Source organism: Ahaetulla prasina, chromosome 3, assembly GCF_028640845.1.
Source record: "Ahaetulla prasina isolate Xishuangbanna chromosome 3, ASM2864084v1, whole genome shotgun sequence".
Taxonomy (NCBI): domain Eukaryota; kingdom Metazoa; phylum Chordata; class Lepidosauria; order Squamata; family Colubridae; genus Ahaetulla; species Ahaetulla prasina.
In genome coordinates, this window is record NC_080541.1 from 147,848,450 (window position 1) to 147,873,727 (window position 25,278).

The following is a 25,278-nucleotide window of genomic DNA, read 5'->3' on the forward strand; positions in this document are numbered from 1 at the left end:
TGACTCAATGAATTTTTGTGACTAAGAATGACTATGAAGCTGGGTCTTCCTAGCTCTGGTTCCATCATTGTTGAATCAGACAGTGAAGTTTATAGTTTTAGCATTATAACTATTTTTATGAAGATACATTGAAAGATCTAACCAGGGCAAGATGACAAATGAAGATACTGACAGAACTATGCCAAAGATTCTCATAGTTTATGGGTCTTGATCAAAATGGTTTCCTTTTTTAATGTTCTAGTAATATAGTTATTGGTGTTTTCCAAGTATAATTCAAGATGGTAGTGATTACCTTTAAAGCCCTACATGGCTTGGGATAGGCACACCTGAGATTGCCTAGCAGAATGGGCATGCTGCAGATCCCATCAACCAGTGTGTTGGCTTGTTGGGAGTAGAAGATGGGGGGGCGGGTGTGTTCTGCAGTGGCTCCTGCTCTATGAAGCATTCTCCCTTCAGAGATTACAACAGACTCAACCTTCCTCAGCCTTTAAGGCCTAAAAACCTGGGTATTTCTGAGCTTGGGGTGCTGCATGTGTTAAGGACCCCACTTCCTGGCTGGATTGCTAACTGGCCAAGTATCTTGGCTGCTATGTATATTAATTTTGGAAGTTGCTATTATTATTTGTATTGTTTTAACATGTTTTTGTATTTTGATTGCAGTATATTTTCTGAATTGTACCGTGTTTTTCCAAAAATACGACCGTCTTATTCTTTTTAAAACCCCGAAATAAGCGCTTGGCCTTATTTTCAGGGAGGTCTTATTATTTTGGGGCACATGGAGCAAGATGGGGCTCCTCTTGCCATCTTACCTGATTTCCAGCTCTGTGTTTAAATATTTTTGGGGAGGGCTTATTTTCGGAGGGAGGCTTATTTTAGTGCTTGTGCTCAAAAGCCCGACTGGACTTATTATCAGGGGAGGTCTTATTTTTGGGAAAACAGGGCAGCCCGCCCAGTCATTGACTTTAAATGGGCAGCTATGGAAAATGAATAATTCCCCATAATTATTAGATTTACATCCCACCTTGTATGTATCTACTGATATTGCACATATAGCTTTGCCTTTGCTAATTGTATTACCCCCAGCAATCCTATAAAGTAAGTTGAATTGAGACATATTGGATAAGTTAGGAATTGAACTTTAGTTTCCTGATCTTATACTCACACCTTTTGGGAATTACTCTAAATTGACTGTTATTAATCTTTTTATTTTTCAATTTAGGGAACTTTTTTTTTTATTCTATACCAAAAAGTCAATACAAATCTAGGAAAACTAACCTTCTAGCTTTATTCGAACAGAGATCTTGGAAAAGCAGTCCTTTAAAAAAAAAGATAAGCATATGCAAGCATCTTCATTTCACATTGCAGTAAGATTTGACTCTAGTTTTGCCATGGTTACTTGAATACAGAATGCTTCTAATGCAGATTACTGTTCTCCATGGGTGTCAAGAGATATATTCTTATTTAGCAGAGGCTAGACTTACATACAGAAAACACATTTTTATATTAGAGGCAAGATAACTGAACATTCATTCCTATCTTATTTAAAAACTCAGAATGGATATTATATCATTCTAAAGTTTGTCTACCTTGCAAGCTTATTATTGTCTTGGAAAATTGGTTCCAAGAACTAAGGCAACCCTTTGACTGGGATATGTTTGTAATTTGTACAGATTACTTTTATTACAAACATGCTGTCTTTTGTCTGCAGACATCATTTTCCAAATCAGCATTTGTTATATTTTATAGAATGGCTTTTATTTTTTATTAAAAAAATATGATTTTATTTTGGTAATTCTAATAAATTCATCACAAAATTATAATACAGTGGTACATACCAATCAATAAGCTAATGCCGTATCTGTACATTGTTTTTACAAGAAAAAAGATATTGTAGTCTATACAATGAAAAGATAACAGTTCCAAAGGCATATGAAATAGAAAGTAAATGATATAATATGCTCTTAAGAGGAAAAGGTTCCAGGTCCTCGGAGTCAGTGTTTTCAATACTTTTTTGTAGTCATAAAATATAAATTCTTGAGCAGTGCCTTTAGTTACGGTAACTTTTACCAATATATATCCTCTACTATATTAAGATTAAACTGTCAGAATTCCCCACCAACAATTCTGTCAAAGGAGCTACATTTACATGTATCTTACATTATATCTAAAATGAATGTTATTTTTCTTTTGTTGAAAACAAACTATGTAAGCATTTGTCAACAACTAGCAGAAGTTACAAATCATAATAATCAATCCCCTGTGAAACTAAAATATATAAATAATTGTCTACCAGAATAATTCATTTATTGTATCTACCCTCAGTCAAATTTATATCAAATATTAGGAAGCTGCATGATATAACAGGATTGCTAAAACCCAAGGACATAGCAAAAAGGAACCCTTCTCAGATTTCAATCCCATTATATAGATTTTATGTTGCCATTTCTGAATGTACCACAAAGTGATTAAACAATCAAATGTGCTTTGAAATTGTTTAAAAACCTATCTGAAAAACAGAAGTATATTTACTACTTTATATATTTATCTAGACCAACACTGCTCTGGAAATAACATTTCTCAGATTTTTGGTTTCATTTTAAAGAGGGAGCAATTATAATAATACTTTAACACGCACACACACAATAGAGTGTCAAAAGTCTTTTTATTGCTTCACGTTTCTGAAAAAGGGATGCAGCAAAGCATCCTTTGCAGTAATTCTTGTAGCAGGATTTAAGTCCAATAGTTTATCAAGGAGATCATAGGCGCTATTAGGAACTCTGTCCCATCCTTTAGGATCAGGCAGCTTTTGTATAGTTTTCTTTTCTTTACCACCATCTTCGTGAGTGCTTTGTTTTTGATATTGCATGTGCTTTTTGGATGCCTGAAACACAGAATCTGACACGTTGCCTAATCCAAGCGGTAAAGGAAATTCCTGAGAAGGGTTCATCTGTACGTCACCTGCCGAGTTGTCAAAACTGATAGTTTTTCCCCTCAGCCTTTCACAGAGTTTCTTTAAATCCTGTGCTGGGATTTCTTTGCTACACAGGATTGATTTACCTAAATGAAAAGCACTTGTTAGAAGGTTGTTTAGAACGCACAGCCATTTTCTGCAACAGGGTCCAACACTTCAATTGAAGAGTTAAAGTAGCAGCTGCTGGTCCCTTAGTGGAACCAAGCTTTTAAAAATGAAACATGGATTTCGCTCTTCCAAATTTTACATGTATAGACTTGACATACAGGCAATTCATCTTCCATACTGCTATTCTGTAGGGAAATACAGAACAGCAAACATTGCTAAGACAATTCTTATTGAATTCATTAGCAATATTAGATACCCTGCTATGGGTATGTAGTCAATAGTGCAAGTGCATTGCCCCAGGCTGAGATAGTATCTCTATACATCTTCACAGAGAGAGGAAGGGAGAAAGGAGAAAAAGAGGGAGGGAGGGAGGGAGATAGAAGGAACAAATCTCACATTGTATGTATGTATTTCTGGAAAAAATAAGTGACGCTGTCAAATTCTGGGTTGATTGTCCTGCATATGCTGGTCCCACTGTGCATGACTGTGAAGATATAGCAGCCAAGAGTCGACTTAGCCAGACCTCAACTATGCAATTCATGGCTGCACTCATCTCATCAACTGGAAACCCTTGAAACTGTGTTGCTAGAAATGGATGTACGTTGTCTTTCACAGCCTAAACAAAGCAGCCTGTTTTATTCTGCACCTGACTTACAAGCCAGACATGCGAGTTTTGTTCTCAGTATGGAATTCTCAAATCAGCTATTTCAAGCCTAAAATATCTTTGAGCTGCTTTGCACTATGAGCAACTCTAATATTAGAGATGCAGAGAACACTACAAGGTGACACAATACCCAAGAGATATAAACAAAGGCTTAACTGCCACTATCAACAGTCATTCTGTACTTTTTGCTGTTGCTTTGATATGGGGAATGGGGGAAATCTATAAACCTTTCAATTTGGTGAAAATTTGTTATCCCCACATAGAAGTGTATTCAAACGGAATACCTGTGGCTCTTTGGAGTGCAGCAAAAACAGCACTGACACTGGCTTTTATTTTATCTGTTTAATTTTCACTGAAGTGCCAAATATAAACTATGTTTACTGAATTGCTGATTCTGCCCTAATAGGATTTTGTTGACAGATTTAGAAACGTTTTCCCCATCATGATCTTTTATTGTGGTAAGTTGATGTTGAGTGCAAAATACTTTGCACAAATATCTCTGGATGATTGTCAAATAACTACAACTAAACAACGTAGGTAGAATGGAAAAGGAGGAAGCTATCCTGGGAACTGAAGTCCTTCTGTTGGCAGTCTTTCTGTGGAGAATATACGCAGTCCACGACTTACAATTCATTTAGTGACTGTTCAAAGTTACAACAGCATTGAAAAAAGTGACATTTTTTTAACGCTTACAACCATTGCAGCATCTCCATGGTCACATGATCAAAATCCAGAGGCTTAGCGATTGACTCCTATTAATGACTTTCTGACTTTTGTGATCATCTTTTGCGACCTTCTGATAAGCAAAGTCAATAGGGAAACCAGACTCACTTAACAACCAGGTTACTAACTCAACAACTGCAGTGATTCACTTAACAACTGTGGCGAGAAAGGTTGTAAAATGGGGCAAAATTCATATAACAAATGTTTCACTTAGCAACAGAAATTTTGGGCTCAATTGTGATCGTAAGTCGAGGTCTACCTGTAGTACTATTGAGAAAGGCATTGAAAAGAGGTCTGGTTTACAATTCTGGGAAAGGAGAATGGGAATAAAAGAGGAATACAGATCTGAGGAGGAGTGATTCAGAGCCAGTAACATTGATTAGAATTAATTAGCCACATATTTACTTGCAGCCTTTTCATTTCACAAACTGGATGCCGTTAATTTGATTTGCATGTTTGTTTCCTATAGGGTTATTTAGAAGCCTGACATGATTTAAGGAATTTGGTCCTGACATATAGATGAATGAATTCCAATGCTATTTTATCTGAAGTCATGTAGAAATACATGAACATAATCCTAATTATCTACATATAGAAAATAATAATAAAGTTAGTTACAAACAGGTTCGAAAAAGAATAACAAAACCTGCATACCAAATGTTTTAGCAGCTTGAATGGTTTCTCTGGAGCCACGAATAGTCATGATCTGTGCCAAAGCTGTTAAATCATCGCTAGCCTTGTAAAATGGATACCGACCACTCAACAGAGAGAGAAATATAATTCCTGCAGACCACATGTCAATTGCTGCAAATAGAAACAAGACTTTAGTAACAATGACTAGTTATTCCAATTCATTCCCAGTGTTAAAAAAAATCTAAGGAGTCAAAGCATATTATATAGAAAGCAGTATTTTACATAGTTCAATATAAAACTACGGTCTTCCCAGGATTTCTTTGGCTTTTCATATTTTATAATCTTTCCTAAATGAACTTCAGGAAGAACCAAGGAAGGACAAAGGATCTGCAATAAGACCTTATAAATACCCAATGCAGCTTATGAAAAGAAAGGGGTAAAACAAGCCATTGTGGAAAGATCAATGAAGGAATTAGTTCAAAATTAAGTCGTAGCAAAATGTTTCTGGTAAGCCTGAATTTACATGACTGTTTTTTTCAGGAGGAAACATGGGCTCACTATCCGTTTCATTGCAATCCTAAAAGTATTGATCCTAAAAGACATCAATAGACATTAATGTTTCAGCAGCAGCAAGGTTTTTTTTAAAAAAAGAAAAATACTGAAGAATTCAGATACACTGACTGAAACAGCATCAATTTGGATGAGGTTTTCTGACAGACAGGTGGAGGTAATATTAATATTCCCAAAATGCTTAAGTTCCTCATCTAGTTTCCATCTGCTTAAAAATATCAAGTATTTTTGTCAGTTTGAAACTCTAAAAAAATCTGCCAGCAAGAATATTATTTAATTATGCTTGCTCTAAGCCAGCATGCTAATGAATGTTACATATTCAGAACAAGGGCTTTTAAAAAAACTAGCACAAAACTAAAATCACTTGAACATTCTACTTTGTTTCAAATAGAAACATCGTAGTAAATATTTCAGATAAACATAAGTTTCTATATAAGGTTCTTATTTTAACTAACAAATTTTAATAATATAATATTTTAACAGTTTTAATAGTTTCTTGGATTAAGTAGTTTGTGTAATTTACTGTACCTGTAGTTTGATTAGGGCACTTTGTTAATACTTCTGGTGCTCTGAATCCAGGAGTACCTGCCCTTGGGGCAACCTGCTGACGTCTAAGTAGAAAAAAAAAATAGAAAGTAGTAGCATACAATTAGAACATTCCATAACCAAAGTATTTTCCAGATCAGGTCCGTTCTACTCATTGAGGGCAAAGGGCCATATGGATACATTAAAAGTCCTCAGGGGCCACCCAAGAAATTATTGGAATGATGATAATGTAGTTTGGGGAACAGTGGAAATACTGGAGCCGCTGATGGTGCTTGGTAGCATGTCCTTTGAAGACCTGTATTCTGCATGAATCAAGAAGAGGCTGTGAAAATATTTATAGATCCCTCACATCCTGGACATAAAACTGTTTCAACTCCTACCATCAAAACGACGCTATAGAGCATTGCACACCAGAACAACTAGACACAAGAACAGTTTTTCCCCAAAGGCCATCACTCTGCTAAACAAATAATTCCCTCAACAATGTCAAACTATTTACTAAATCTACACTACTATTAATCTTCTCATCGTTTTCATCACCAATCTCTTTCCACTTACGACTATGACTGTAACTTTTTGTTGCTATCATTAAGGGTTAAATTGCAACCTATGACCATCATTTGTGTTGTAAATGTTGTACCTTTGATGAAGGAATTTTTTTTGTTTTTCTTTTCTTTTCTGTACACTGAAAGCATATGCACCAAAACAAATTCCTTGTGTGTCAAATCACACTTGGCCAATAAAAATTCTATTCTATTCTATTCTACTACTTTTTTATTAAAAAGGTCTGCAGGCCACACAAGGCTGCTTGGCGGGCCACATGTTACCTGTATTTTGTGCGGGCCTCATCTAGGATGTACTTTCATATGGTGTTATTAGACATCAAGCAAGATAATAGGACAGATTTCCAGCATTCTGCAATTCAACTCCAGAATTCTCTGCCAGCACAGTCAAAGGCCAACTTGGAAGCCTAAAAATTGAAGCTATCACACACTCAGAAGCACCATGTTAAGGAAGGTTGTTCTAATATCTTGCTTTATGGTTGCAATACTTTTAAATGTTTACATCTCCTGTACTGGGAATACATACATACAGCTCACACTTCTTTACATAATACTCATTAATAGAATTGCAAAAGGACTTGTTTTGTAGTTATATCATTATGATTTTAGAGAACCTATCTATTTAAGCTTATCTTATAGATTTTTGATGTTATTTTTTCTACCATTTTATGTCTATGATTGTTGTTTTGATACTTGTATGAACTATCTAGCTGATACCCCAAAGGTGCTTTTTCAAGAGGCAACTGGACTTTCTGGTTTTTCTTTGAAGATGGTTCGCTTGTCATCCAACAAGCTTTTTTAGTTCTTCTGAAATGTCTTCAAAAAACACCCCAGAAAGTCCAGTTGCCTCTTGAAAAAGCACCTTTGGGACAAATATGAACTGGATGACTGAGAATTTCCATAGGTATCTAGCTGATACTAAATCAGTTTATATAGAAAGGAGTAACAAATAGATAATAAATCTAGTTTTCTATACCTATGCATTCTCTATCTGACATCTTCCCAAACTGACATTGCTATAATACAGAAATGGAACTGGAAAGGACTCAAGTCTTTATTGGTGTTGAGAATTCTTGCACGGAAAGTGTACGCCATTATAAAATCATGTGGGTGAACTAAGTGTTTGATATTTTTTTCTACTGTTGCATTTCAAGGCTCTGTGCTTAGTAAATCCACTAATGTATCCATAGTTTTAATGCTGCTTGGCAACAGAGTGAGTATGTTTTCCTGCATCAAAAATGAATTACCTTGAAAGACAAACGGTGCAGATGCTATCTTTTGCGTAACAGTCACAGGTCAAGTGAGCTGGGGTGACGCTTTCTTTCTTGCTTAAACCATTATTCACAACTGAAGTTGCCTTCTTCTTCACCGATAGTTTCCTAACTGGAATATCCATTATCCTGGGTTGCTTTATGAGCAGTAAAATAAAAGTTGCATTTTTTATGAAAGGCATACTCAAAACACAGTACTGATTTATTTCATGAGACTGATAATAGTTTGCCGCACTAATGCACAACCATTTAAACAAAAAGAGTTAAATATAAAACTTACCCCAGAAAGTCCAGTTGCCTCTTGAAAAAGCACCTTTGGGACAAATATGAACTGGATGACTGAGAATTTCCATAGGTATCTAGCTGATACTAAATCAGTTTATATAGAAAGGAGTAACAAATAGATAATAAATCTAGTTTTCTATACCTATGCATTCTCTATCTGACATCTTCCCAAACTGACATTGCTATAAGAAATGGAATGCAGAAATGGAACTGGGAAGGACTCAAGTCTTTATTGGTGTTGAGAATTCTTGCACAGAAAGTGTACGCCATTATAAAATCATGTGGGTGAACTAAGTGTTTGAAATTTTTTTCTACTGTTGGATTTCAAGGTTCTGTGCTTAGTAAATCCACTAATGTATCCATAGTTTTAATGCTGCTTGGCAACAGAGTGAGTATGTTTTCCTGCATCAAAAATGAATTACCTTGAAAGACAAATGGTGCAGATGCTATCTTTTGCGTAACAGTCACAGGTCAAGTGAGCTGGGGTGACGCTTTCTTTCTTGCCTAAACCATTATTCACAACTGAAGTTGCCTTCTTCTTCACCGATAGTTTCCTAACTGGAATATCCATTATCCTGGGTTGCTTTATGAGCAGTAAAATAAAAGTTGCATTTTTTATGAAAGGCATACTCAAAACACAGTACTGATTTATTTCATGAGACTGATAATAGTTTGCCGCACTAATGCACAACCATTTAAACAAAAAGAGTTAAATATAAAAACTTACTCAAGAAAACATATCAAATACTTGGATTAAAAAAAACCCATTACAAATAAAATGCCATTCCTATTCCCGAATTGCTTAGCAGAACTCAACCAGTACAGGGTTCAAGTTTTGTAATAGCAACAGCACTTAGACTTATATACCACTTCAGAGTTCTTTATAGCCCTCTCTAAGCGGTTTTACAGTCAGCATATTGCCCCCAACAATCTGGGTCCTCATTTTACCGTCTTCGGAAGGATTAAAGCCTGAGTCAACCTAAAGGTAGTCCTTGGTTGATGATGGTAATTGGGACCAGAATTAAGCTATGCAGTTGTAGAGCATGACATCACATGACTGAATCATTCAGTGACAACAGCCACGCAGTCCTTGTTGCATTAACTGAATCCCAGATGGCCATTAGGTGAGGATTCACCCTGGTCCTTACCAGCCCTGTGCCTATGCCTTCTCTTAATTCCATCCACTCATGTTTGCCCCCACCATCTCTTCCCTTCTGGCCACCCTACACAGTGGCACTCCTTGGCGATGGCAATGGGACTAAAGTACCACCTCAGACCTTTACCAATCAAGGTCAGCCACCATGACCCCCAGCCTATAACTAAGCTCTGGCACTACTAGCACTGCTATCACTGCAAAATACTGCCACAAGCCCCATGCTGCAGCCAGTTCCCTAGTGCAAAGCCTCCACTATCCCAACCACTTACCATGTTTCCCCGAAAATAAGACCCCGACTTATATTTTTTTTGAACCCTGAAATAAGCACTTGGCTTTATTTCCATGCGTTCAAAAGCCCAGTTGGGCTTATTATCAGGGGATGTCTTATTTTGGGGGAAACAGGGTAGTTGGTGTGGCACAGGACCGGCAGAGGTGGTGGAATGCAGGGTGGCCAAAAGGGCAGAGATGGGAGGGAAGATAGGTGGGAGAAGTTAACGTGTCCCTGTACTCACAAGTGCAGGTGGGCTGCCTAATGCCCAGATATTGATCACGTGACTGAAGAGAAACTGCAATGGATGCAAATTTGGGACTCGACATAACTACCATTTTTCAACACCGCTGTAACTTTGGTCATTGAATGAATAAATGAATGAATGGTGATTGTCCAAAGACAAACTGTCCCTCTGAATATGCATTAGATTTATCTGTAATTAAGAATACTTACTTTAACTGTGGAACGGGCTTGAAATGCTGAGCTTCGCACGTTGAAATTTTTCTCCCCAAAAACCGAACGCTGAACAGAATGACAGTCTGCATCCTCCTGTGAGGTCAAGAAAAGACAATGAGGATTCTATCTCTGATTCATAGCAGTACATCCTTTAATTAATGAGCACATACTAAAACCACTGTAGTTTATCAATTATCCTGTTTTTACTCAGGAGCTCAAGGCTGAAGTCATAATGATCCATCCTCCCATTTTTCAAAAACATCCCTGTGAAAGTGGAAAATGAGCATGATTTTAAAACTGGAAGAAGAACCACGAATAACCTGTGCTTTATTGACAATATTGCCCTTATAGTCAAAAATATAAAGGATCTACAAGATCTAGTAATAAAAAGCAGGGAGCACAGTAAAAATATGGGACTAAAATTAACTATAATGATCAAACTAATACCAGGCAGACAAACCTTACAATTAACAATGATGGTACTGAACAATGGATAGCTTTTGCCTTTAACAGTCCACCATTAACAGTAAAGGAAGAAGCTTTGTGAAACACGGCACAGCCTAGCATTTGGTAGACCAATCACAAAGGTCTTTGAAAAGTTACTCTAATACCATGATGCATCTGTACTTACAAAGATCAGAATTGTACAAGCTACAGCAGCAGTCCCCAAACTTTCTGGCTTTGTGGACTTGCAGGGGGAGGGGATGGTTCTGTGCAAGTGGTGGGCAAGCACCGCGCAGCTCCATTTGCAAAAGCGACGGGCATGCCCATCACCTGTACAAATAGAGCTGCCTGCACACTCACCCACTGGTCGTGCAAGTGGAATTGCACGTGCTCATCTGCCTCTTTCGTGGACCATTTGGGAATCCCTGAGCTACAGTACTCTATACAACACAGAGTTCTGTACAAATGTAAATTAGACTCCGAAGAAGCAAAAGTAAACTAGTATTAATGCTTTTGAGCATTAGCATTGGAGAAGACTTCTGAAAAACAGAGCCAAGAAAAGAAACAAATGCACAACTGAACAAACCATCCCAAAGAGGCACAAATGACCAGGCTAATTATCTTACTTTGGAGTGTGAAAATCTAGTTCTCTGAAGCAAACTCTCATGCTGGGAAAGTCAGAGGAAAGGGAAGAAATTGCCAGCAATAATGTACATAGACTCAGTTACAGTGGTGATGGAAAAACTGAAGGACCAGCTAAGGTCAGATCATCATGAAAAGTATCTGTGACCTGATGACATATAACCAATCAATCTGCAAGGTAGATGGGCTGAGAAACTGTACTTGGGTCAAAGTCACTCAGTAAACTGCTGGGATTGAGGTGGATCAGAACCTGAATCTCCCCAATACCAGTATAATAGCCTAACCACTTCATCATACATGAGAGGGGAACTTGGGTTTCCAAGTCCATATTTGGTTGGTCATACATTGCCACCTGCTGAGACAAACCCCATATTCATTCAGTGTAATAATGCTTGGAGCAGTTACATCTCAATATAAAAAGATATGTAATGAAATGGACCCAAAACTTTTTTTTATTCTGTAGTAACCAATCTGGAACTCATTAATACACAACACTCTAATATAAAATATTATATAAGAATAATTATTTCAGAGTAATGAAATCCAATTTTGTATGATATCGGATATTGATATTCCTTCAATATTTCATACAAATACAAAAACTCTGAAACAAATGAAATATTATTCTGGTATTAGATCTCCCCCTGTTGGATAAAGTTACTTATTAAAGAAATCCATTCAGCAAAATTATGAAAAAAAAAAGAAAGAAAAGAAACTAGAACCTTTCTTTTGTGTCCTGGTTTAATCTGTGTTTGTGAAATGGAAGAAAGCCTTTTAGTAGCTGTTTTTGTAGCTGATTGATGAACGAGCTGCCTTGATGTTGGGGAAGTAACTTGGCTTCCCACAATTAGAGGAGGTTTGTTGTATGCAGAACTTCTTTGTTGAGTTTCCGATGGAATAACTTTGAGAAGTTCCACTTTTGTCTCAGGAGTTCCTTGTGCCAAGCCAAAGTCAACTAATGCATATCTGAAAACAATTAAAAACACAAAGTTAATGATAATACTCACTTTTCCTATTAACAGAATCTAACAACTTCTTCCTTGTTTAATACTATTCAGATATTGAAATACCATTTATATCACGTTTAATATCCATGTTTAATAACAGAATGAGAATCACATACTGAAAAACTGTGTATGCATGAACAAGTCTGCTAAATGTGGCAAAATTGATTTAGAAATTTTCCATTTTACCAAACTGGCAGGCCATGACTTCAATATATCTCCTCCCATCTACCATAAATACTTCATTGTTTTTCAGCTTGTCAAGATGTTCGTGACTCAATTATTTTTTTGCTAAATACATTAACTTACTAGATTTAATACACTCTACCATATAAGATCATAACACATACAAGGTAGATCAGACTTACTGTTGCAGTTGCCTGTTGTACAGGAAATTACTGGGCTTCACATCACGATGAACGATGCCAAAGTGATGAATGCGCTTCAAAGCTTTCAAGAGGTTAAACATGTAGTTTCTTACTTCTTCAAATGAGAGAGAATCCAAGATATCCTGTACAAAGGTTGTAATAAGTAAACGTGCATTCACTTGCAATCCAACTACAATCTTAATTCTTTTAATAAAAAGAATTTAGAACTCACCGAAAATGATTCATGTTCCAGATAAGGCATAACGATTACCACATGATCATTTTTTCTAAAACAATATTTAACTCCCATGACATTATCTTGTCCTCTATCAAAAGGGGAAAAAAATTCTCTCACAAAGAGAGAACATAGCATTGTTAGCATTTTTCCACAGATCTTTTCTGAACAAATACTTCATTATTCTTTAAGGAAAATCATTTCATACTAACAGCTTTCCATTGATGACATGCAGAAAACAAGTTTATGAAATTGATGTCATTTTTCAAAGCTATTTTTGTAATTCTAAGGACATTCACATCATGAAGTGAGATACAAGTTTAAGATGCACAATAAAGATGATTTAAAATATTCACATCTTGTTTGCTTGTATGCTGAAAATGTTTTCCAAGGGTAGATATAATGCCCTAAAATATGTCCAGCAAAAAATTTATGCACATTAAGGAAACAGTGGTGCCATCATTTCAACTGTTTTTGCAACAATTTTTATATACATATAGAGAGATTCTTGGCATGTGGAGTAGTAGAGTTTAGGTTATATTATTTGACAATTTTATTTCTTTAAAATAATTTTAGGGTATATTACAACTTCACCACTATTCAGTATTTGAATATATATAGCCTTTGACTAATGACCACAACTGAGATTAAAAATTCTGTGGCCTAAGCAAGGCGTTTTGCCCCATTTTATGACCTTTTTGCCATGGTTGTTAAGCAAATTACTGCAGCTGTTAAATGAATAATGCGGTTGTTAAGCAAATCTGACTTCCCGTTACCTTTGCTTATTGGAAAGCTACAAATGGTGACCACATGACCCTGGGACAGTGCAACTTTCATAGATACGTGTAAATTGCTAAGGTTCTAAATTCTGATTATGTGACCATGGGGATGTTGAAATGGTTGTAAATGTGAAAACTGATCAAAAGTCACTTTTTCAATGCCATTGTAATTCTGAATGGTCACTAAGTGAAATGAAATAAATGAAATAATATATATAGTACCTATATATTATTTCATGGTCCATTTATATATATACAGGTAGTCTTCAGCTTCCACAGTTCATTTAGTGACTTAGTTACACCAGCACTGAAAAAAGTGATTTATGACCATTTTTCACACCTATGACCGTTGCAGCATCCCCATGGCCATGTGAGTTACGTCTGGATGCTTGGCAAATGACTCTTATTTATGACAGTTGTAGTGTCCTGGAATCATGTGATCACCTTTTGTGACCTTCTGACAAGCAAAGTCAACGGAGAAACCAGATGCACTTAACAACCATATTACTAATTTAAGAACAGCAGTGATTCACTTAACAAATGTGGCGAGAAAAGTGTGTGTGTGTGTGTGTGTGTGTGTGTGTGTGTGTGTAAAAGTGAAAACTATTTATCTATAAAAAGCATAAATCAAAATAGTTTAAATGCTAAGAAGTCCATTGTGAGTCTTGTGGCAACGTAAGATCTATCTGTATACTTCTGTCTCCATACGTACCCTGCTATGATGAGACACTGAAGTTCAGCAGCAATTCGTATAGGATGACTGGTAGGAATCAAGTGTTTCAAAGCCACTTTTTCTTCACGGCCTCCTCGTACATGCCCTATTGCCAAGTAAACGGAACTAAAAGTTCCTACAAAAATAATATAGATACATTTAGCAGAAATTTAGTAGTCTCCAGTTGGAATTAGTAGTTAATTTTGTTTTTCTATAAATTCTTTCTGTAAGCCACCAGATCCCCATCAAAAACTTTTGGATCCTTGGCATAAGCGATTTTTTATTTTCTTTATTAAAAAGCATTGTAGAATTGGAAGAACATGAGCCCTGTCATTGTGATACATAGTTCGGGTGAACTTGTAAGAAAGAAAAAGGTTATATTCGCTGTCCTGGAACTGTACACTTGGATTTTTAAAAATAAAGAAACAAAGAACAGGCAAAATGTTTGGGTGATCCTCAAAAACGTCTTGCCTGTTCTTTGTTTTTTGAGATTCTCCAAATTTATGGATTTATATGTCCTCAAAGTATGGGTACAGAGAATAGATTCTATACAATCCAGAGAAGGGCATATTAGATTTTTATTTTTTTAAGACAAAAGATTTAATCACATTGGCTTTCTGTATTAAAAATAAAGAAAAATAATATGAGCCAAACACCACATTCATCAAATTCATCCATGTTGCAGGCTCTATTGTCCACTTAGGTTTTGGGTGTGTGTGGAAATCATCCACCTTAGTTGATTTGTATTCCCAAAACAAAGGTAGATGAGTATTGCAGATACTTATATTACTTTTATAGAACTTTATTCCATGAACCACAGATTGAGAAAAACTGCTGTAAAACAACTTCACTTCTGTAGTGATCTTACAGCTTTGTAAAATTCTGAATGCACTTTCTGCTCTAATTCAGACAAGGTTGGTTATTTATTTAAACAATTTCCATTTTTAAAAATCTTCTCTGAGTTAAAAGTAAAAAGTGCAATGAAAAAATAAGTTACTTGAAATAATAACTTTTTTCTTCTTTTCTTTTTTTTCCTTTAATGACATTTTCTCCCTTCTTTGAAACCCTTTCACCTAATTTGAAGCTGTTTCAGCAACACAGCTATCTATGCATGTGATGCTATTGAAGAATTACTTCCTTGTTCTTTAAAGGGGTTTCTAAGCCATCAGAGATAAGGGAAAAAAGATTACTACTAAAGAAAATTCATGGGCAAGTCCTAAGCAAGCAACTATACTCAAGCCATACTCTTGAATAGTGACAAAATAACAGGAAACATGAAGTTGGGTATCTCCTACGTGTACAGATATTCAACTTCTGACCACTATAGGGATCAGAATATCCACTGGAAGCAAGGCAGTTGCTAAGTGAGTTGCACCCGATTTTTTTGCCAACCTTTCCTCCCATGGTTAAACAAATAACTGCAGTTGTTAAGTGAATCACATGGTCATCAAGGAAATCCAGGCTTCCCCATTGACTGTGTTTATCAGAAAGCAACTGGGAAGGTTGCAAATGGTAATCACATGACCTTGAGATGCTGCAGGTTTGTAAATACATGCCAGTTGCCAAGCGCCCGAATTTTGATCCTATAACGATGGGGATGTTGCAATGGAGGACCAGGTGTAAGTCATTTTTTTCCCCCAGGGCTGTTGTTACTCTGAACAGTCAGTAAATAAATTGTAGGTCAAGGACTATCTGTATTGTTCCAGAACATGGATCAGCCTTACAATGGTCAGCTACAAACTTGATGATAGCTTGAAATGGTAAATCTGCTTACTGGGTAATTCTACTTCAATTGCAGGAAAACCCCCATAGCTATGTACTTTTTTTCTCAATAAAGAGAAATTATTGCGTAAGGTCCTCAACTTAAAAAGTATAATGGAGCCTGTTTATCATAGTCATAAGTTATGACAGTTGTAAATCATGTTACCCATGAGACTGACCTGATTTTTATTATTTCTTTTTTTGTGACAGTCATTATGCTAATGTCATGGTCATTCAGTAAACCAATGGTTCACTATGGGTCAATTTCGATGAAAACTGGAAGTAAATGCTGATTTTCATTGTTGTAAAATGTGGTCCTATGATCATAGGATGCTGCAAATAGCTGTAAATGCAGGCTGTCGTGCATCCTAAGCAACCTGTCATAAGTCAAGGACTACTTGTATGGAAAACTAGCATCTTGGAGCAACCAGTTTATTTCTTAGCCTTTTCTAAGACTTTTGGTAGCAGTGGGGATTATGGGAAATACTTAGTCATGCAGATATCCATCTATATAGCCTAAAGAAACATTGCTTACTATTTACGACTGCTACACCTAAAAGCCAAGAGAACTATTGCAATTGCAAACAAAAATTTAAAGCAGTTCCAAGAGGGGAAAAAAAGACAAGAGAATCTGAACTATGACCTAGAGAACAAATGAATTAACTCTCTTTCCTACCTACTATTCATTGTAGGATGCTAAGAGAACCAATCTACCAAGCAAACTAGCAATATGGTAGAGGTGGTTAAGAGGTTTACTGGTCGGGCAACAAAGCCAGTAAATTCTCCCAGTATTCCAAAGCACTGATTAGTCATCTTCTGCACTATTTTTTTTAAAAACGGACACATTAATTACAAGGTTTCAGATAATCCAGTCTGAAGTTTGACACAGCAGGCAAGTAATAACACTAAACTCAGAAATAATTTATATAAAAGGGGCTCTGGAAAATTTGGATATATATAGTCCTCTTAACTCTGATGTTCAAAAAACTTTAAGCAAAATCATATTCACCTTCACCAATTTTCCCTTTGATTCTGAACACATTTGCAAGCTGAGGTACTGCTTGATAAAGCTTTTCAATATCTGTAAGTGTTCCTATGGAGAAATTTTTATAATAAGTCATTTTAGAAACTGAAATCATTCTCCCTTATTTTTATATAAGGTTTGCAACGTAATGATTGAATAGTGAAATTTAAAGCATTAAAGCTGTCCTTTAAGTAGAGCTGGGAAACCTGTGGCCCAAATGCAGCTACTTAGCATTTCAAAATTTTAAAAAAACCGTAATAAACTAATCAAAATTTTAAAAATAATGAACTTTTACATAATAAACAGTAATAGGCCTGATTACACTAAACATCATCTCCAGTTTAGAGTACCAACATGTTAAAAACTGATATTGAAGTGTGACTAATGCCCCCAAAACTTTATCCATTTTAAAAAGATAAGTCTGGACTATGAACTCTCAATTTACAAAAAGAGTATTAAAAACATGACCAAAGTTAAAAATAATGCCATTCAAAGAAGAAAAATTGAAGCCTACAGTGTAACAATTTCACAAAATAGACACATATTGAACTCCACAAATGTCCTGACATAACGACTGAGAAAGTTGAGCCCGAAACGTAAGGAGATCTGGCAGTCAACTTCTCTCCCATCACACTAGAACCAATCTTGGATAAAAGAGAATCACTGCAAAATATTTTCCCGTATTCAACTCCTCCCCCCCACAAAGCTGGTTGAGAAAGATTCCACGATCAATGGTCTTGAAAGCCACTCAGAGATCAAGCAGGGCAAGGCAGTAGGCACCACCCATCTTGAGCCCTACAAAGACGTGTAACTAATGCTATCTTGGTGCTATGGTATGCCTGAAATATGACTGAAGTCCCAAATAATCAGTCATTATTATTTTGAGATAAAGACACAAAAATGGACTATAAACCAAAACTTTATAGGAAGCTTGAGGAATTTAAATTCAATTCAGAAAAACTGAAGTTGTGGCTTTTCATGTTTTTATCACTAGATGGCACAGCAATGATGTTGTATTTATTTTCTGGGTAACTGTAAGAGAACACAAGCTGGTAGCTAAACAACTATCAAGCAGGAAGAAGAGGAAGGGAGACTGAACAGCTAAGATACTGTTTCGAGTTATAGTTTAAGCCTCTCCTAGACTGTTTTATCAAAAATTTCCACTCTTGCTATTTCTGCCATTACTGTCCTGGCAATTTTGTCCTGCCTGGAGTTTCAAAGTAGTAGCAACATAAACATACAATAGTTTACTTACAAACCCCTCTACAATTCCAAGTAGTTTCATGCATACTGGTTATATTTATAAACGGATTCCATATATGCATTAAGGCAAAGCCAAATAAACATCTCAAGACTTAGACTGAGGTGTGAACCCAGCTTGGTTTTTCAACCGTTGTAGTTTAAATCAGATCAATTATTTATGTAAAGTAAGTTATTCATGTTATTTAATTAATTATATTAATTTGCTGGTTTATTTAACATTAAGAAATGTTAATAAACTAGTAAATTTGAATTTATGTATATGCTTGAAAATTCAACTTTATTCTTCTACAGGTTTTGTTTTTGTTTTGTTTTTTTATAGAAAATCCCAGATCAATTTTCAACCTCTGTAAAATTTATATCAATCCCTGTTATGTTTGTGGAGATTTTCAATTATCCAGATCCTGGTTGTCACAAAGGTGCTTTTCAAAAGGCAACTGGACTTGTTGTTTTTTTCCCCCTTGAAAATGTTTTCCTTCTCATCCAAGAAGCTTCTTCAGTTCTGAACTGTATGGTGGGATATAGATAGATTTATGTTCTTTGCAGTCATCTGGTTAATCTGAGTTAGCTCTCTGGGAATCCTTAAGGCCACCTGGAGGTTTATCAGTTCTCAGGATCACCTGAATCAGACTGAAAATGAGCATGGAAACTTCTTGGGGCTGCTGAAAGGACTGTGTTGCAGATAGGAGATATGTGGTATTGTATCTCTCTCCGTCTGTGGAGAAAAGGCTGTTCAATTTTTAATGCAGATGGCCTCTCTTGACCACTCTTTCAAGTCAGTGGTCCTCTCTGCCCAAAATGTGGGCCTTGCTGTCCTTCAAAAGTGTAACCTTTGTCTTTCAAATGCAGATGGACTGCTGAATCTTGTCCTGATGGGTTTGTTCTCCTATCCTGTGTCATGCGTTTGTGAAGTGGTTGTTTTGTTTCCCCAATGTTCAGATCTGCACATCTCACTGCATTGTACTGCATATACTACATTGTTCAGCTTATATCTGGAAATGTTCTATCTTCAAACTTCTGCCTTAATGTATTCTTGTGTTTAAAGTATGCACATATGCTGTGTTAGTACTCCTTCACAGGATTCCTTCATAGGAATTCCACCCAATCACTGGTATAGGTATGTGAATGATACTTGGGTCAAGATTAAAACATAGGAAGTGGAAGCTTTTATCAAACACAGCAACTCTGTGGAGAGGTATATTAAGTTCACGGGGGAAGATGTTAAGAAAAGCTTTCCTGGACTGAGCAGTAACATTAAGGAAGACAGAAGCTTCAACACCGAACCATATAGAAGACCCCCACCCAGAGATCAGTGTTACATTTTGATTCTCACCACCCACTGGAGTACAAAATGGGAGTGATCAGAACCCTACACCACTAGGCTGAAGGTTTGCCTATAAGTAAAGGGGGAACAAAAAAAGAACTGAAACAGATCAAGGAATACCTCAGAATTTAGGCCTTCATCAAATCTAGAAAAAGATCCAGCAGGAGTTCCTCCATAACAAAGAAGAGAACAAACAAAATAACATTGCCATTCCATATTTTATGGGTATATATTAAAAAGGTGAGGGGGATTTTCAACCAACCCAACACATGTGAGAAAGAAGTCAGAACTGAAGAAGCTTTTTGGATGAGAAACATTTTCAAGGAAAAAGCCCAACTGCGTTTTGAAAAGCACCTTTGGGTCAATTCTGGCACTATGAAAATTTAAGAATCATTTGTGGAGTGTTAAAATACTAATCAAGATTCCAAAAATGAGAAGGAAGCATAAATTATCAGGAAAATGATGATATGTTAGACTAGTGCTAAATATACATACCTTTCTTGTTGCTCTCGTGTTTTTTAAATGAGTTTTCAGCATTCAGGGGAGATTGTTCATCTAGATGAATTGCCTCCATGATGAACTATTTGAAAGGAAACAAATAATAATATAGAATGAAGTATTCTCAAAGAAACGACTGAGGCTTCCTAGGAGTTAACAGAAACACATAAATCTGCTTTTTCCTGCTTCCCCCAAATAAGTCTGGAAAATGGGTGTGCATATGTAGGCTGTGGGACTTTGTTGATGTTATTTTTATCCCACCTTTATTATATTATAAAACTGAGTGCCGTGAACATAATGCTCCTTCCTCCTATTTTCCTCACAAAACAACCTCCTGAGGTAAGTTGGACTGAGAGAGTGACTGGCCCAAAGCCACCCAGCCTTTTACTCCAAAGGCAAGACTAAAACTCAGGTCTCCTGGTTTCTAGTCTGATGCCTTCACCACTAGACCAAACACGCTGACTTTGTGTAATATAATTTGATCCTGGATACTTGGATGTCCTTATGGGATTAGTGAGGCTGTTCAGCAGTGTGTGGCTTTATTTAAAACTGAACTGCACTAAACAGAAGAAAATTAATACATTGGACCAACTTTTAGTACATAATAAGATCAGAATGCTGCATAGGAAAAAAAAATAAATCTTCTGGTAATGCAGAATTCCTGATCTGATTTTGAGAAACAATAGTGTACTACATAGGCGATATCTCCCATAATACCCAGCCAGACATATGATACCTAGAACAAAGACATCTCGGCTTTTGGTGTAAAAAAGAGCGAAATATTCTACGATGGGAGGAAAGAAGGCTTGTTTAAGGTGAGGCTATGTCCCAGCCAAAAAGCCCCAGACCCCAATTTACAGGCCCCGCAGAATAATTTTCCAGCCGCGAGGAAAGGCTGTCATCGTTTTAAACTCCTTACTGGGCTGTTTCCCTCCTTGTTCTTCTCGTCTTCTAAAACACGCGCGACTCCTGGGCTTAGTGGCTCCAAAGTGGGCTGGCCCACAGTAGCGACCCAGCCGATTTCCCCTGCAGGATCCCGCATCTCTCGTGGCGTGTTTTGTTTTTCTTTACCGTGTACAACCACCAGTGTCGAAATGCCAGCCGCCCTTGCCGAGAACTTCCGATTCCCCCATTTGTACCTAGCGCCAAGCGGCGCGGTTGGCAGCAGGGAAGGAGGGGAGTTGGGCGGCCCGTGAGGACGAGACCGGGAGGAGAGGATACACGTGACAAGGGGCAGATGGTGGCTGGCTGAACGGGTGCTGTCACTCAGACGACGTCTTGGGAGAGGCGGGAAATGGCTTCATACGCAGGAAGGCGAAAGAGGGAGAGGAGAAATAAAAGCCGCGTCCCTTTCCTTCCGCTGGGTTAAGGGCGGGAGAGAGGGGGACGGTGGTTTCTTTTTTTTTTGTCTCAGTATTTTAACATCTGACCTGTGCCGGCAACGGCAGAATAAATGTACTGAGGGAGAAGTGTGTGTGTGTAGTTAACAGGTTTTTTTTTTATGCTAACGAGTTAGGATAGAATAGAATAGAATAGAATAGAATAGAATAGAATAGAATAGAATAGAATAGAATTTTTTTATTGGCCAAGTGTGATTGGACACACAAGGAATTTGTCTTGGTGCATATGCTCTCAGTGTACATAAAAGAAAAGATACCTTCATCAAGGTACAACAGTTACAACACTTAATGATAGTCATAGGCTACAAATAAGCAATCAGGAAACAATCAAAGAGTTGAGGCATTTAAAGCAACGTTCTTGGAGTGGGTTGGTGGACAGAGCGAAGGGAGGTGGGAGGCTTGATGTTACTATTCTTAATTAGAATATCTGGAAGCTAAATCATCTACATTCAATTGAAAAAGTCTCTTATCATAAAAAAAAAAGGCCTGGAAGTAGCAATAGTAATAGCACTTAGACGTATATACCGCTTCACAGTGCTTTATGGCCCTCTCTTAGCGTTTTATAGAGTCAGCATATTGCCCCCAACAAGTAGTGTGTTTATTTCTAGAATGAGTTCACATGTAGGTTTGTTGGACATATGCTGCAGTGGCTGTGCTCACCCTGTTTACACATCATGCTTGCCTGTTTCCATTCTTAATATACGACACTTAGTGTGGTATTTTCCAAACCTGGCAGCTTTTAAGATGTCTGGATTTCGATTCCCAGAATTCCCTGGCCAGAATGCTGACTGGGGAATTCTGGGACTTGAAGTCCATGGGTCTTAAAAGTTGCCGAGTTTGGAAAACACTGGTTTTGTACAGTGTGCAAATCAGCTCCCTGGGACTGGGATAGAAGATGGCAGACTTTACCTTGTTAAAACATAAATGCAATGTGTGACCCCTTCCCCATGAATTTTGGGTTAGGTGTTTCCTTGTCTGTGTCTGAAAATGAGAAAAAAAATGTTTGGAAATGGGGTACTGATTTCAAAAGTATACATAAAAGTCAGCGTCTTTTCTCTTGGAAGTTTCTGGTTGGTTTGCTGCCAGAGGTAGAATATTTGTTAAATTTATATTTAATGAATAAAACAACACTTAGATAAAACACAGTTGTTTAAAAACAGTGCTATAACTTCACCTAAAGCAGGCTGCAATAAAAGAATGCCTTCCCACAGATAATCACAAATTGCCTGTAGTTACATACCCTTGCATTCAGTTGTTTTATCTTGTACAGCGTGGTCTCTAGTCTCTGATCTGAGAAGAAAAAGTTACAGTGGGGAAGAAGCTTTATCTTGTAGCTATCTATATAAATAATTACTGTAGGATAGCCTGGGCTGTGCCCCTCAGTGGCTCAGAGCTTTGTTCTCTCTGAAAACATTTCTCACTAGAAAAAATAAAAAATAATGGATTTTTAAAGTGCAAATTAAACTAGAAGGCAAGGAGCAGCCTCTGGGTCAGAGATCGCCAACATTTGGGGTTGGTTTAGACAGTTGTAATTCTGAGAATGTTTTCTGGGCATTCTGTTGTGATAGCTTTCCCATTGACTAAATGATTGCCTTAAGACATATAATCATTAGTATCAGTTTGCCAAGCTCCTAAATCTCCCTATATACGTATATTTGTTAGAAGATTGGCATAGTTCCAAAAAAAAGCCACTTGGCTTCTCATACTCCTTTAAAAAAAAAAAAGATAAGGCAGAAGTCTGTTAGGGAGGTGTCTGCAGGTATAAATGCTACACTAGGTATCTTGAACCTATAATCACAAAAAGTCTTCTAGAAAAGCCAGGTTTTAAGCTAATCTTTGAAAGGCCATAGAGTAGACACCATTCTTGCCTCGGAGGGTAGGTCAAACTCTTCAGCTCATTAACCCCTTCATATAGGTTCAGATTATTCACTGACTCCTAAACGTTATATGAAAATAATAAATTGTACTTGACTAATAATACTACAAGTAATAATAACACTAATGGATAGCCCCATTGATACTTGGTGGTTGATATTGACTACTTTGGGGGACCCTGCTATAAGCTGTCCAAAGGAGCCACCAAGAATTCCTGTTGCTCACATACCTCCTTGGTGTCATACCTCCTCACACTTTACTTCCTAATGGGACGGGACCTTCAGCAGACACTCCTGTTTATCCAGATCAGGTAGATAGTAGATTTAGGATCTCTAAGACACCAAGATCAAAAATCGTATATGAATTTATAAGTATGACCTTGAATTATACTTGGAAACAACTCAGCAACCACTGTAGTTCACATGGCAGCAGTGTTATGTGGCAATACTGTGGCTATCCAATAAGTATACAAATAGCTGCATTTTGCATCAGTTAAAGGTTCTGGGTAACCTTCAAGGGCAGCCCTGTGTTGAGTGAATCCAAGTGCAAGGTAACAAGCAACAATCTTCAGAGTATCTATTCTTGCTAAAACTCAAGATGATACACTAGCTAAAGCTAAGCAAAAGCTTTTGGTGGACTGCCTGATTGCAAGGCTAAACTTTTAGAGGGAGAACAATCCCATAAAGAGGCAAGGATGGTATTGTTATAGAATCATTTGGCTTTGCAATCAACATTTACTGCAAGCTGTTTGCATTGCATCTGAGCCTGTTTCCATGCAAGTCCTGACAGCCTCTAGTCTAGACTCTGGGTCAGGATTTCCAGCATATTTAGTCTGAGGCAGAAAGGTATACTTGGGTACTATCAGCATATTAATTATATCGTATTCAGTGATGGCAGAGAACCTCTTCTGGTGGAAGTTAAATAGGGTACTGGAGAGATCTGGGCCCTAAGGTACTCCAAATTGGAGTGCCTGTATACTCAACACTTCCCCTTCCATAATCCCTGATTGGAACTATTGGCTCAGAAAGGAGTGGAATAATTCCAGAAAAGTGTCTCCCACTTTAAGCTCTCATAGGCAGTTTAGAAGGATCCTTTGATACTGTGGTCAACAGTATCAAAGGATGTTGAGAGTGACTGCAAAACAGAATGGCTATATTCCCACTACTCGTGTTGTCAGAAGTCATACTTGAAATGACCAACATGATTTCTTCCCTGTACCACCTTTCCTCTGTTGTTGTCCCACCACTTTCTCTACACTTTCTCCTCAAAGGGAGGTCATGCATTGGTCAATAGTTATCCAATATTGTTGGCTCAAGGGCAGGTCCCTTAAGAAATGGGCAAGCCAATGCCTCTTTCAAGCCAGGTGGAACATTCCCAGGGGTGAAATGCTACCGGTTTGGGGCGGTTCGCTGGAACCAGTAGTGCAAATGCTACAGGTTCGCCTGAAATGGTAGTTAAAAATGCTTTAAAAAGTAAAAAAAAAAAGTTCTGATGATTGCGCGGCACAGCTGATTGTTGGAACTTTTTTTTTACTTTTTTAAAGCATTTTTCTGCTACTGGTTTGGGAAATAGGTAGCAAAAATTGCTTTTAAAAAGTAAAAAAAAGGTTCCGACAATCAGCTGTGACAATCAGCTGTGACGCGCAATGGTCGGAACTTGTTTTTTTTTACTTTTTAAAGCATTTTTTACTACCTATTGCCCGAACTGATATTTTTGTGTAAAGTGTGATAGTCTG

At 37.2% G+C, this 25,278-nt stretch overlaps 1 protein-coding gene across 2 annotated transcripts; it reads right to left on the reverse strand.

Moving 5' to 3' along the window:
- Positions 1-1,343: 1,343 nt before the first annotated feature.
- On the reverse strand, positions 1,344-21,481 carry CDC7 (cell division cycle 7). 2 transcript variants are annotated; one of them, XM_058177627.1, is made up of 12 exons: positions 21,340-21,481; positions 20,266-20,350; positions 17,172-17,255; positions 14,402-14,537; positions 12,908-13,001; positions 12,676-12,818; positions 12,026-12,269; positions 10,215-10,310; positions 8,757-8,917; positions 6,198-6,280; positions 5,121-5,270; positions 1,344-3,057 (listed from the first exon to the last, which is right to left on the reverse strand). In XM_058177627.1, exons 2-12 carry the CDS (start codon positions 20,342-20,344, stop codon positions 2,663-2,665), a joined length of 1,665 nt encoding a protein of 554 aa, XP_058033610.1. In that variant the 5' UTR covers positions 20,345-20,350; positions 21,340-21,481; the 3' UTR covers positions 1,344-2,662. The 2 variants fall into 2 exon arrangements, with proteins under 2 accessions (XP_058033610.1, XP_058033609.1); XM_058177626.1 differs by having other exon boundaries at positions 1,347-3,057; positions 21,188-21,481.
- Between the last annotated feature and the right edge of the window lie 3,797 nt (positions 21,482-25,278).